The sequence below is a fragment of the Salminus brasiliensis genome, chromosome 23 (genome assembly GCF_030463535.1).
Source record: "Salminus brasiliensis chromosome 23, fSalBra1.hap2, whole genome shotgun sequence".
Taxonomy (NCBI): Eukaryota; Metazoa; Chordata; class Actinopteri; order Characiformes; family Bryconidae; genus Salminus; species Salminus brasiliensis.
In genome coordinates, this window is record NC_132900.1 from 22,301,556 (window position 1) to 22,314,411 (window position 12,856).

A 12,856-nucleotide genomic window follows, 5' to 3' on the forward strand; every position below is an offset into this window, starting at 1 on the left:
GTGGGGAGGGGGCTAATATTTTAACAGCATGTATGTGTATGTGTGTGTATGCATTTTAAAGTTGAATCACTAGCATGTTTCACATGTGACAGTTGTTGTTTTACTCTTATTATCTGACGGAAGATGGCAGTCAACTGATGGTAATCAACTGTTTCTCCATGTACTTTGTAGCCATTGGTTCAGTGTGCTGAGTCAGGTACACACCTCTACTGAACAGGAGATTAGAGAAATGCATGATGAACAGGCTAACCCACAAAACGCTGTGGTGAGTAAACACACACAATCATAACTGTCATAATAGAGATGGTGATGATAGAGATGAAACTAGTATCTCTCTTTTCAGGGTACACTAGATGTAGGGATGGTTGACTCTGTGTGTGCCTCAGACAACCCAGAGAGGTATGCAGACAAAATACACACTTCAAGATTCTGATGTTCATTAGTATTCAAAAGGAAGCACTTCTGTCTTGTATTTTGTTTTGTATTCGTATTTTGTAAGTGTAGTAGTTAAAGACTTTTAGTATTATTGTTGTAGACTGTATTTTATTCCAAACTGTCTTTCCCATCATTTTTAGGCCGAACTCGTTTGTAATTATAACGGCTCATCGTGTTCTGCACTGTAATGCGGAGACTCCAGAGGAGATGCACCACTGGATTGCCCTGCTGCAACGCTCCAAAGGAGACACACGTGTCCAGGGCCAGGAATTCATCATCAGAGGTGAGACATGAGCTAAGCGGGTCATTCGTAGATCAGAGGTCAAAGCAAATATGTCACACATTGTAAAATTTGTCCCCAGAGTTAAAACATTCTGTCAGTATATAAGTCAGGTTTGTAAGTCATGGTCATCAGACTCCAATCTGCATGGCCAACAGCAGTGCTGAACTTAGCATTCTACTTCTTTACTTTGCATGTAAGCCCACACTTCATCAATCTCATAACTATATTACTGTCATAAGTCCTCAGATGGGACCTTGTGGGGGTCCCACAATATATGCTAAACCATATGGTTACCAAATAATTCACAAATGTTTTTGCATTAAGAATACACTGGCCCCCCCAGGCCCTAATTTAGTCACAGCTCTTAATCCTCACCAGAGTAGGTGGCGAGGATTAATGCTAGGTACTGTTTTCTTCTCATTTAAGGAAGTATGGTTAAATAGCATGTATTTCCTTATTTGGACAAACCAGGTTCTCCTTAATTTTCTCTCACTCACTCAGGCTGGCTGCATAAAGAGATGAAGGGCAGTAGTCGTGGTAACCTCAGACTAAAGAAACGCTGGTTCCTGCTTACCCATAATTCCCTGGACTACTACAAGAGTTCAGAGCGGAATGCGCTCAAACTAGGCTCTCTTCTGCTAAACAGCCTGTGCTCCGTACTGCCCCCTGAGGAGAGAGTGTACAAAGAGACTGGTGAGCACTCACACACACATATACTGTATACACACACACACACACACACACACACAAAACAGTGCACCAAATCTTATTATTTAAAAATAGACATCAATATTTTGGATATTTTAAACACATTTACAAACACACTACAGCTTTGTATTGGCAACAACCTGCTGATATGATACATATCACAATACAGGGGTTACGATTCAATGTATTGTGATATATTACAATACTGTAAGCAAGATAATCTATTTAGATTATTTGAAAAACTAATTTTAGCAAATGCTAGTATTAAAACAAACCATCAAATGCATACAGTACAAAAAGTTTCCTTTTTATGCAATCAGAACAGTGGGATCTAAAGGCCGAGTACAACACTGCTATCTAGCAGTTGGGGTTTGAACACAACACCAAATGAATTACTGTCTGCCACCAATCTTTCCATGTAAACAATTAATTAAAAACTGGTGCTGTGTTTTTGAGAATCTATACAGTATTGCAAAACATGGTATTGTGATATTAATGTTTTCTTATACCCCCAACACACACACACATACCACAGGAGCACACACACAATCAGTCTTTCATTATAATAAAAATATAGTATAGGATAGTGTAGTAATGAATGTACTGAAATTGTCTGTGTCTGTGTGTAAACGTGTGTTTGCAGGTTACTGGAGTGTGACAGTGTTTGGACGCAAGCACTCCTACAGGCTGTACAGTAAGCTGCAGAGTGAAGTGTCTCGCTGGGCCAGCGCTGTGCAGAATGTCATTGACACCAAACCTCCCATAGACACACACACACAGCAGCTCATCCAGGACATTAAGGTAACACCTACACATCTACATGCCACCCAAAGGCACACATACACAACAGCAACTCATTAGGCTGATACATGTATTTGGACAGTGATGCATTTTTTGGTAAATTTGTCTCTTGAAATGGATCAAGATGTGATTAAAGAGTAGACTTTAAGCTTTAATTCATGTAGTTTCAAAATTTTAGTTTCAAAAAAACATTTTACATAGTCCTACAAGCCTATTTTCACAGACTTAACAATAGTTGTATCATTGTACATATACTTAAGGACCTGAGTGTATGTGTCTTTGTGGGGCTTTCAGGAGAACTGCCTAAACTCAGAAGTAGTGGATCAAATTTATAAGAGGAACCCAATACTGAGATACACACACCACCCTTTACACACGCCACTACTGCCACTACCCTATGGAGACGTCCACCAAAGCCGTGAGTTAGCCTCACACACACAAACACACATATCCTAGCGAACATTTGGATATTGAAATGTGTACACTGAAATACAGAACATGTCTACTACCTACAGTTGAAACCCGAAGTTTACATACACTATATAAAAATGTACATATGCATTTTTTTCTCACTGTCTGACATGAAATCAGAATAAACCTTTCCTGTTTTAGGTCAATTAGAAAAATTATTTCTATTTGCTAAATGCCAGAATAATGAGTGAGGGAGTTTTACATTTTTATTACTTTATTACATACACTTAGATTACTATGCCTTTAAACAATTTGGGACAGCCCATATGATGATGTCATGTCTTTGGAGGCAATGTCTTTTTGAGTTAATTAGAGCGCAAATGGGTCTTCCAAATGGACAATGACCCAAAGCATACTGCCAAACTGGTTACAAAGTGGCTTAAGCATAATTAATTTTTTTGGAGTGGCCATCACAAAGCCCTGATCTCAATCCTATTGAAAAATTATGGGCAAAGCTGAAAAGGCATGTGCAAGCAAGGCGGCCTACAAGCATGGCTCAGTTACATCAGTTCTGTCAGGAAGAATGGGCCAAATTTTTGCCAACTACTGTGAGAAGCTTGTGGAAGGATATCTAAAACGTTGGACCAAAGTCATACAGTTTAAGGACAATAGTACCAAATACTAATGAAATGTATTTAAACTTTTGACTTTAAAGAAAGTAATACAAATCTCATTATTCTGGTATTTAGCAAATAGAATAATTTTGGTAATCCTAATTGACCTAAAACGGAAAAAGTTTATTCTGATTTCATGTCATGACAGTGAGAAAAAAAATGTATATGTGTCTTTTTATATAGTATATGTAAACTTGGTTTAAAACTAAAACTAAAACTTAAAACTGGTTTCAACTGTACATCTGTGCATAATTATGGTTGAAAAGACAACCAAAAAAACAAACAAACACTGTAATATTGCTGCTACTTCTCTTGTAAACTCGATTGTTATAAAAGATTGTGTTAAAAAGTCAACATACAGATTGTTTGTATTTAGAACAGAAAGTAGCATGAATTAATTCAGATTCAAGCTCATTAGAGAACAATATATAGAGAGAACAAGCATAACCGTAACTGCACACAGAGTAGGGACATAAACAAGTCAACTAACATTTACGTGCAACCCAACTAATCAGAGACAGTACCTGATTTTTATTAATGAAATATGGTAGCAGCAATTATCAACGTGCAGTTTTTCTGCAGTTTTTAAGGTAATTTCCCTGCTACCAAAATCCAGCTTTTGCTGGTAGCTGGTTTCAGAGAGTTTAAACTGGTCTTTGATGGTCAAGGTGGTTTAAAAGCTGGTCATCCAGTCAAAAACATTCCCTATGCTGGTAACCTAGCTAGTTAAACAGCTCTTGACCAGCATAGTGTTTGTTGCATTTGATTTTGGTCATGCGTGGTGATGATGGTCATCCTGGTTGACCAATATGGTTATTCTGGTCAACTAGCTTGGTCTTGCTGGTCATGCTGGTCAACCAACTTGGTGCTACTGGTCATGCAGATCGAGCTTGGTCATATTGGTTATTGGTTTAGATTGGCCATGCTTGAAGACCAGCTAAACCATGAAACTCAAACAAAAACATAGTCTGTGCTGGTCAAGAACTAAGCTAGTTAACCAGCTTAAACAGCTTGATCAGTTTGAGCTGGCAAAGCTGTTTTTTTTTTCAGCAGGGTTGTTACAGTCTGGAATTATGTTATAAATGATATAAACAGTGCTAAATGCAAAATGCTAAAATTAACATGACACATCCATCACTTACTGTTAGTATCCCACTACTAATTTGATTAGATGTGAACATTTGGACAATGTTTCTTTTATTGTGGTAAATGCCTTGGCCAACAGAGACATCTACCAAAACTATATCTCTTACTTGACTTGTAGACGAAAGGGGACGGAACTACAGCACTTTGCAAGCAGAGGCTTTGAAGCTCTTTAGCATTCTTCAGCAGCTAGAAGGTGTGTCCGATCCTGTGCCAATCATCCAGGGCCTTCTGCAGACAGGCCATGACCTCCGACCCCTTCGAGATGAACTCTACTGCCAACTTATCAAGCAAACAACACGTCCCCCTCAGCCAGGTGGCCCCGCCCAAATCAATGGCTGGCAAATCATAGCCTGCATGTGCTGTACCTTTAGTCCCGCCTCTAGGAGCATCCTCAAATACCTTAAATTCCACCTCAAGAGGTCAGTGACTGTTCATGCGTGTGCATGTGGGTTTATCTGAACAAAGTTGTATGCTTTCTTAATGTACCATCATGAGGCGAAAGATATTGATTGTTAATTGATCATTATTCCTTTACTTCTTAGGGCACGGGAGCTATATCCAGGCACGGAGATGGAACGGTACGCAACATTTTCCCAAGAAGCACTGCGGCATGTTCGTGTGCGAGAGTGTGTGCCGTCACGTGAAGAGCTAAGAGCTATTCTCAGCAGAGAGGAAATGACATCAACTGTATATTGCCATGGTGGCGGGTCCTGCAAAATCACCATCAACTCACACACCACAGCAGGAGAGGTACACACACTTGCACACTTACACAACTAAATATGTTGTGAAGGATGTATTTAGAGTATGTTAAATGCGCTAATAACACTAATTAACATGCTACCTTATTAACACTTTTTATCAAAGCTTTTGTAAATCTGTGCAATTTCCTATTTTCAATTCTAATTACCTAAAGTAGTGATATGGGTTAAAGTTATAATGCTGGCAAGAAAAATATTTAAATTGTAAATCATATATGTACTGGGGGACCCCATAGCAGACTTCTAGGTGACAATTATATTTAATGATAGCAAAATGATGCAATCACAACCTTGATGAATAGTTTGGGAGAGGTATGTTTTTATGGTTTTATTGCAGTTGCAACATATTTTTAAACACTGTTTTTTAAACAACATTTAAACATTTTCCTACACAATAGATGTTACTGTCCACTCACAGACTCAAGCCCCATCTCTGATAAAGAGGAGATGAGAGAACAGATCTGGATAGCACAACTGGATAAAATATGTGTGACATTCATTCTTATGTAAACAAACACACAATTAAACACAAGTTTAATCAGCAAAAATGATTGAGGTCATACCCATATATCGTATATATTAGGTTAGACCCATATAGGTCTAACCTAATGTGACTAAAAACCTTTTTGTTTTTTGTTTTTTTTACTTTTTTTCAAAGTCAGCATGTGGGCTTATAAAAACTCAGTTAAGACAAAAGTGCTTTATATTGGCTTGAAATTATGTGCAGTTTACCTTTTCATGGTGAACTGAATTAATTAAATTGTGTATATGTGTGTGCATGTTTGTATACAGGTAGTGGATAAGCTGTTGAAGGGTCTGGCTATGGAGGACAGCAGGAACATGTTTGCTCTTTTTGAACACAATGACAACACAGACAAAGCCATTGAAGGCCGGACCATAGTGGCAGATGTCCTTGCTAAGTTCGAGAAGTGAGTTAGAGCTGTGCTTTGTTTTACTGCTAAAGATCAATAATCTAAAAAGCTCTAAATAAAGTCTACATGATTTGTAAAACCTCTGCTTGAGACCATACATATAGCATAAATTCATTATAGCTCAAAAGGAACTGATGTTGGGAAATTTATTCAGGTTATTCTACAGAGGGCCGTTGTCATTTCTTTTCAATCTGGTCAATCACTCTCATACTCTCTTTATCTTCTCTCTGTCAGGTTGGCGGATCAAGAGGAGCAGAGTGGAGGTTGGAAGTTTTATTTCAAGCTGTACTGCTTCACAGATACAGAGAACATTCCCATGGACAGTGTAGAGTTTGCCTTCATGTTTGAACAGGTCAGATTTTTCACTCATTTTTGTCTATGTGTCAGTTCTTTACATTTCGAAATTTCATAATAAATGGACCAGTAGAAATTCTCCAAAATTACTTACATTGACTTGCTTTGACAGTTAAGAAGAGTTGCCATTTTGAAGATACTAGGTTTTTGTGTGACAGTAACAATTTGTTCCTGGTTTCACATACAATTCTTTCACATCTTTCACTTATGTAAGTGTATTCAGATACCATTTACACATTCAGATCAATGTGAGTGATCTGATCGTAATCTGCATCCTGGGTATATTAACACCTGGCTATTTCAGCTGTCAAGTGAAATCTGAACATGATCATTGAAAATGCATGTTAATATAAGGTTTGAACCAAAGTATAAAACATGGACAGCGCAATGTCTCTCAGAAGTGGAGCAACTACAGGTCTAGAGTCTTTGCTGACTGGTTCCAGTATGATGTATAGCAATATGTACTGTAGTATAATTGATGTCCGTTCAGTGACAGCTCATTTCTATATCCAGTGTCTAATTCCAACAATCAGTTTTCAAGGCATCATTTTATTTTCTGATAGGAGTGGGCAGGCATACCAAAGGAGTAGATGAGTCTGGCTTAGCCTCTGGTCTGTACTGCGCTGACTCTGGTTGCAAATATGAAAACATTTGCCTTCATTTCTATAGAACCAATTAGAATGGAGCCACAGAGTCTACAGTCATTGGTCTAAACAGTCTCAGAAGTTCTGAGCAAGAAACAAATTATTTTAGTGAAGCATTGGTTAAACTGTGGATTGAATAAATCAGGGAATTTATTCCTTCCCATGTCAGACACATGTCATAAATGTCATTATATGCCAGAAAAGCTAGCAATATTACATTTTACTATGGTTTCTCCTTCCTTATTCATTATTTATGTCAATTTACCTACTAAATACCTACTACATATACATAAAAAGTATATTGTGATTGTGATTACTATTTTAGTATTATCCTCTGAGCCAGTGCACTTATACCATATATGTACTTTTCATATACATTACTGACAGTAAAAACTAGTTACAGTAGCTTTTATGTCCCGTTAGTATATTCTTTCTCATAACATAAAGATAAAAGTCTCTTTCTCTCTCCAGGCTCATGAGGCAGTGATTACTGGGCAGTACCCTGCACCTGAGGAAACCTTGCAATTCCTAGCAGCTCTCCGACTACAATATCTGCTCGGGGACTATAGTATCCAAAATGCTTTGCCAGACCTGGAGCAGGTATTTCCCATGGCCCGCCTGCGGGCCCGTGTCCAGCGTTTTGCCCCCAGCAACACTAGTGCCACAGCAGGCGGTGAGAAAAAGAGAGGCAGTTTCCTGGAGGGCACACTCAGGCGGAGCTTCAGGGGCTCACTGGGTCGACAGCGGCAGGGTGAGCTGTCTGCCGCAGTGGAAGCATGGCTTCAGGAAGAGAAGGCAGGGCTAAAGAGCTGCTTGGTAGAGAAATGGAGGAAGCTGCAGGGAATGAGTCAGGATCACGCCATGATCAAATATATGAATTTGGTCAGAGAGTGGCAGGGATATGGCTCTACGCTTTTCAGTGTGGAGGTGAGAGAACACACACACACATCTTCTCTTCTCTCTAAAATCTGAAAATATGTGTTTAAAACATGAAGGGTATTTATAGTTTTAATATATTGCAAAGTTTTCACAATTCATATTGTTCAGCATCAAGCTGATAAAATTGAAAATGCACTTAAATGCAAATTAAGATAACTCTCTCTCTCCCCCTCCCCATCAGTGTGCTGATGGTGTGTATCCCGCAGAGCTGTGGCTGGGAGTTAGTCGGAAAGGAGTGTGTGTGTATAAGCGGGGAGAGGCATGGCCACTGGAGGTTTTCTCCTACGAGGCCATTCTGTCCTTTGGAGCCCCACAGCCCAACATTTACAAAATCAGTGTGGAAGGACGTGACCTGCTCTTCCAGACCAGCCAGGTAAGGAAATGCTGTCTTTACACATATCAGTAACATCAGGCATTTCTGCATTTCAAATTTGGGGTGCATTCTGAATTGAATCAATCTATCTTTATTTTCATTCAGAAGTACATGACCCTCATTTTACAGTAAATAGGGAATTAAAATCAACAAAGGTAAATGTCAAATTAAAAACATTAAAAAGAAAACAATGAAAAAATGTAAGATTTTGAGTAAATGATATGATCAAATGAACAAATTAATAGAAGAAACGTAATAAAAAAGGCAGCTTTTAAATAAATATAAGACAAAAGAAAAGTAAAACCAAATAATATATAAAATAATAAATTATAAAGTAAATAATACTAAAATAATAAAAATACTAATTAAAGTAATCAAAGTAATTAAAATTACAGATAGTAAAGACAATTCACATTATGCAGAATGTGTCTTGATAAAATCATGAATCATAAGTCATAAGTGGTTAAAAGATATTGTTAATGTAACTGCATGAATGAAGATGAAAATACAGGCCTACAGGCGCACCTGCTTACGATGAAGTTAACTATGTGACTGCATCATCCACAAATGTGATTATATGCTAATGTATGCTAATTCAGATTAGGGGGAGGCATACAAATACTTTAAGTTGAGATTATTTTTAGCAGAACAGTTAAACAATCATTACCCCTGCTTCCCCCATTCCTGCACAGCATGTGTGTGCATATCCTAGTGAGCTCAAATCTGTCCGATAACCTATTTAATTTGTTATTTTTTTAGTGTTTTAATGTTCATATGCATGTGTGTTTTTGTCTGTAGGTGATGAACATTGCCAAACTGATGAAAGCCTACATCAGCATGATCGTCCAGAAGCGCTTCAGCACCTGTCATTCAATCAGTAGCCATGGCAGCCAGTGCAGCAACTGGTGAACATAACCTTAGACATTTCTACCAATACCTGCCTTATGCACACAATTCTTAATTTAAGCATTTGAACTTGTCAGATGAGTGCGAGCAGACAGGCGGAAGTCTATGGGTAGGTTAAAGGACATTCCAAGACATTCCTAGAAGTGGAACTATTTAAGTCTCACAAGTACTCTGAAGACACACTACAGTTTGTTTGATAAACAATGATGTTTGGATGAGTATTTTGTAAATAACCAATGATGTCATTCACCTCAAAGTGCCTGAAGCCACAAAAGACACTGTACAGGACTACACATGTCTTTAAATTAAATGTCTTATCATTATAAACACAAACACACAGATTCTGCTGAGGAACTCTTCAGTCCCATGTCTTGGCCAGCAGAGTCTGTGTTCAGATCAGTAGCATTTGAATTACAAATGCAAGTTTGTGTAAGTAAAGAGTGTTCCACAAGTGCTGTTGTAGCACTGACGTTTTAGTCCACTTGCATTTCGCTGGAGCTCTGCAGGCAGAATCTCCAACCGAAGACACAGCATTAAATAACTGTGCCTATCTGCAAAAACAGACCCTTATTCACACATGAAAATACTCCCTTTCACTACATTCATATACAAAGGACGTACAGCCAGATCCATAAGTATTAGGTCAGTGACACATTTGTAATTTTGCCTCTATACATTACTGCAGTGGATTTAAAATAAAGAAATTAAGATGTGATTAGGTGTAGATGTTTAGATTGAATGCAGAGGAGACTTTCAGATTGCAAAGGGTCATAACAAAAAATATTGTATTAACCATTTAGGAATTACAGCCATGTTCTACACAGACCCTTCATTTTCACAGGCTCAACCATAATTGTTTCCTTCCTTAAGATGCTTCACCTGGCCTTTTTGCAGCTGTCTCATGAGTTGCTGTATGTTTGTAGGTCGTTCTGCCTAGCATGAGCAGTGAGCAGAAAGTATTAATTTTTCTACCTCTATCAATAAACTCCACTTACCCAGTTTCTAGCAATCTGTCTTTGGCATGACTAGCTGTCTTCCACGGTCCTATAGTCCTTTTGGTGTTGTTGAGCTTTTCAGTGCATTTCCTTTTTTAAGAATGGTTGCTTTGGTCAACTTTTTCGACCGCATATTAAGAGTTCCCAGGAACAGCTACCAAATGCAAAATCAACACTTGCCAGTCTCCCAGACCACTAATGTCCTTAATCTGTAATGAATTAATAAAATTATAGGCCACACATTTTGAGCCTGTGAATGGAGGGACTAAAATATATGTCATTTCTAAACAGTTAATGCTATATCTTTGTTAAGTCTCTTGAATTAAAAAGGCAATCACTTCAGTCACATCTTGACCACTTCATTTCAGATCCACTGTGGTAGCATACAGAAACAAGATTACAAAAATTGTTTTACTGTGCAAACACTGATAGACCTGACTGTACATAGACACAGTATCTCTGTATTGATTCCTTGTGATGTGATATAATGTGCAATGTTATATTTTTACTGAAAAGCTGAATATTTTTAATCTTCTTTGTTTAAATCCACTGGCGTTGAGTGGAATGTGTTGTTATTATTCCAAAGTACTTTGCCATGTTGTATTATTATAATAGGCCCAAAAGCTTAAAAACACAAGCCAGCAATATGCAATTTTTGACTCATTATGTGCATTAGCTGTGGTAGGCAATAAAAGAACCTGTAAAAGCAAAACATCTCTGTTGATTGACAAGTGCACAACACCCTCATAGGCCACTCTGTATAATACTTTAGAGCAGTACACATCAAGCCTGGAAATCTACTACCCAAGATTACATCCAAATTATATTATCTTAAAGGAAGTCCCACATGTACAACTTGCATATTAATAGCGGCTTCCTGGTGTCTGCAAATTGTGTCTAGAACTTCCATATATAGGGAAGAGTGTGACATAATTTGTCACACTCAAACGGTAACAGCACCACCTCAGACTTAAAGCTCGCTCAACTTAATATAAGATCACTAAACTTGAAAGCCGTCAAGCTTAAATGAAATTATCAGCAATCAGAAATACGATGTTTTTTGTCTCACTGAAACCTGGATCAGACCCGATTCATATTTAGCACTGAATAAAGCCACCCCCTGCAGGTTCTAATTATGTACATAGGCCTCGATTATAAGGCAGGGGAGGCAGAGTACACATAATTTACCAGAATACACTTGATGTTATTCAGAAACGCCATAACATTTTCACTTCTTTTGAGTTTCTCTACTAAAGTAATATATGTAATCCAGGCACAAATAAGATTGCATTCACACTAACTAATATTTATGGGCCTTCAGGGCCCTACTCAGAATTTGATTTTGCCACAGACTTGAGAGTGTGCAGTGACAAAGTTATCATAGTAGGAGACGTTAACTTTGAAAAGACAGACGATCCATTAACAAAGGCATTTGCATCAATCTTAGATTCTGTCTGCATTATCCAAAACGTAAACCTAAACATTACTGTAATTATAACCTTAGATTTAGTCTTGACCCTCTGTGTTGGCATTGGCAACCTAAATCGAAGCCTACCTAATCTCTTATGAGATACATCTTAGGTAAAATGTTCACTTTTCCCCCCGCCACAGTCTAAAGCACTCAATAACACCAATGACCGCTCTACAATTTACTGAAAGTCTTCCAGACCTACTGACCTAAGCTTACTCTCCATCAGACCAAAATGAGCTAGATAGATTAACTAACGTCCTAGACAATAACTTTTGATCTACCTTCGACAAGGTAGCACCACTTAAATATAAAATTACAAGGTGAAAAAAGCTTACACTGTTGTACAGTGATCAAACTTGTACCTTAAAGCAAACAGTGCATAAACTAGCATGGAAATGGCAGACAACCAAACTAGAGGTATTTCCATCTGCATGGAAAAACAATCCCAGAATACTTTAGTGTGATTTCAAACTTTACTAAAAGTCAAGCAGATGCTGAATCCCAGATATCAGTTACCTTAACCAGTAATGTTTTTATGAACTTCTTTAATAATAAAATCGAAAATATTAGACAACAAATCCAACCCCCCCTTATTAAATCAAACATGTCCGTCACCTGGTGCAGCTGTTTTAGAGCATAACTTAGAACAACAGCTAGAAGCCTTCTACCCACTCCCACAGCTAGAACTTTATTCTCTCTCTTTATTTTCTCTGCAAATTGTACAACTTGTACAATAGTACATTTGTCCCTTAGGTTAGGGCATCCCAAAACCCTTAAATTGGCAGTCAATAAGTCAAATCTTGATCCTAGTGTACTTTCTAATTACAGACCCATTTCCAACCTAACATTTAAATCCAAGATTTTACAAAAAGCTGTTGCCACACAACTCTGTTCATACGTTGGTAAGAACCATATGTATGAGAAAGTCCAATCAGGAATAAGACAGCCCTAGTGAAAATAACAAATGATCTCCTTCCTGCCTCTGATCAAGGCTATGTATCAATATGAACTCAACCTCTGATA

The 12,856-nt window shown here is 37.9% G+C and overlaps 1 protein-coding gene across 1 annotated transcript in view; it reads left to right on the forward strand.

The window, feature by feature from the left end:
* Positions 1 to 11,074, forward strand: part of myo10 (myosin X) — a 63,136-nt gene extending 52,062 nt beyond the window's left edge. Inside the window, exons 29-41 of the mRNA XM_072668448.1 lie at positions 172 to 265; positions 344 to 399; positions 576 to 718; positions 1,220 to 1,411; positions 2,070 to 2,227; positions 2,522 to 2,645; positions 4,577 to 4,877; positions 5,001 to 5,208; positions 6,012 to 6,148; positions 6,386 to 6,503; positions 7,621 to 8,076; positions 8,270 to 8,461; positions 9,260 to 11,074. Of these exons, the coding sequence (XP_072524549.1) occupies positions 172 to 265; positions 344 to 399; positions 576 to 718; positions 1,220 to 1,411; positions 2,070 to 2,227; positions 2,522 to 2,645; positions 4,577 to 4,877; positions 5,001 to 5,208; positions 6,012 to 6,148; positions 6,386 to 6,503; positions 7,621 to 8,076; positions 8,270 to 8,461; positions 9,260 to 9,370 (2,290 nt within the window). The 3' untranslated portion in view covers positions 9,371 to 11,074. The remainder of the gene's footprint in view (positions 1 to 171; positions 266 to 343; positions 400 to 575; positions 719 to 1,219; positions 1,412 to 2,069; positions 2,228 to 2,521; positions 2,646 to 4,576; positions 4,878 to 5,000; positions 5,209 to 6,011; positions 6,149 to 6,385; positions 6,504 to 7,620; positions 8,077 to 8,269; positions 8,462 to 9,259) is intronic.
* Positions 11,075 to 12,856: the final 1,782 nt, after the last annotated feature.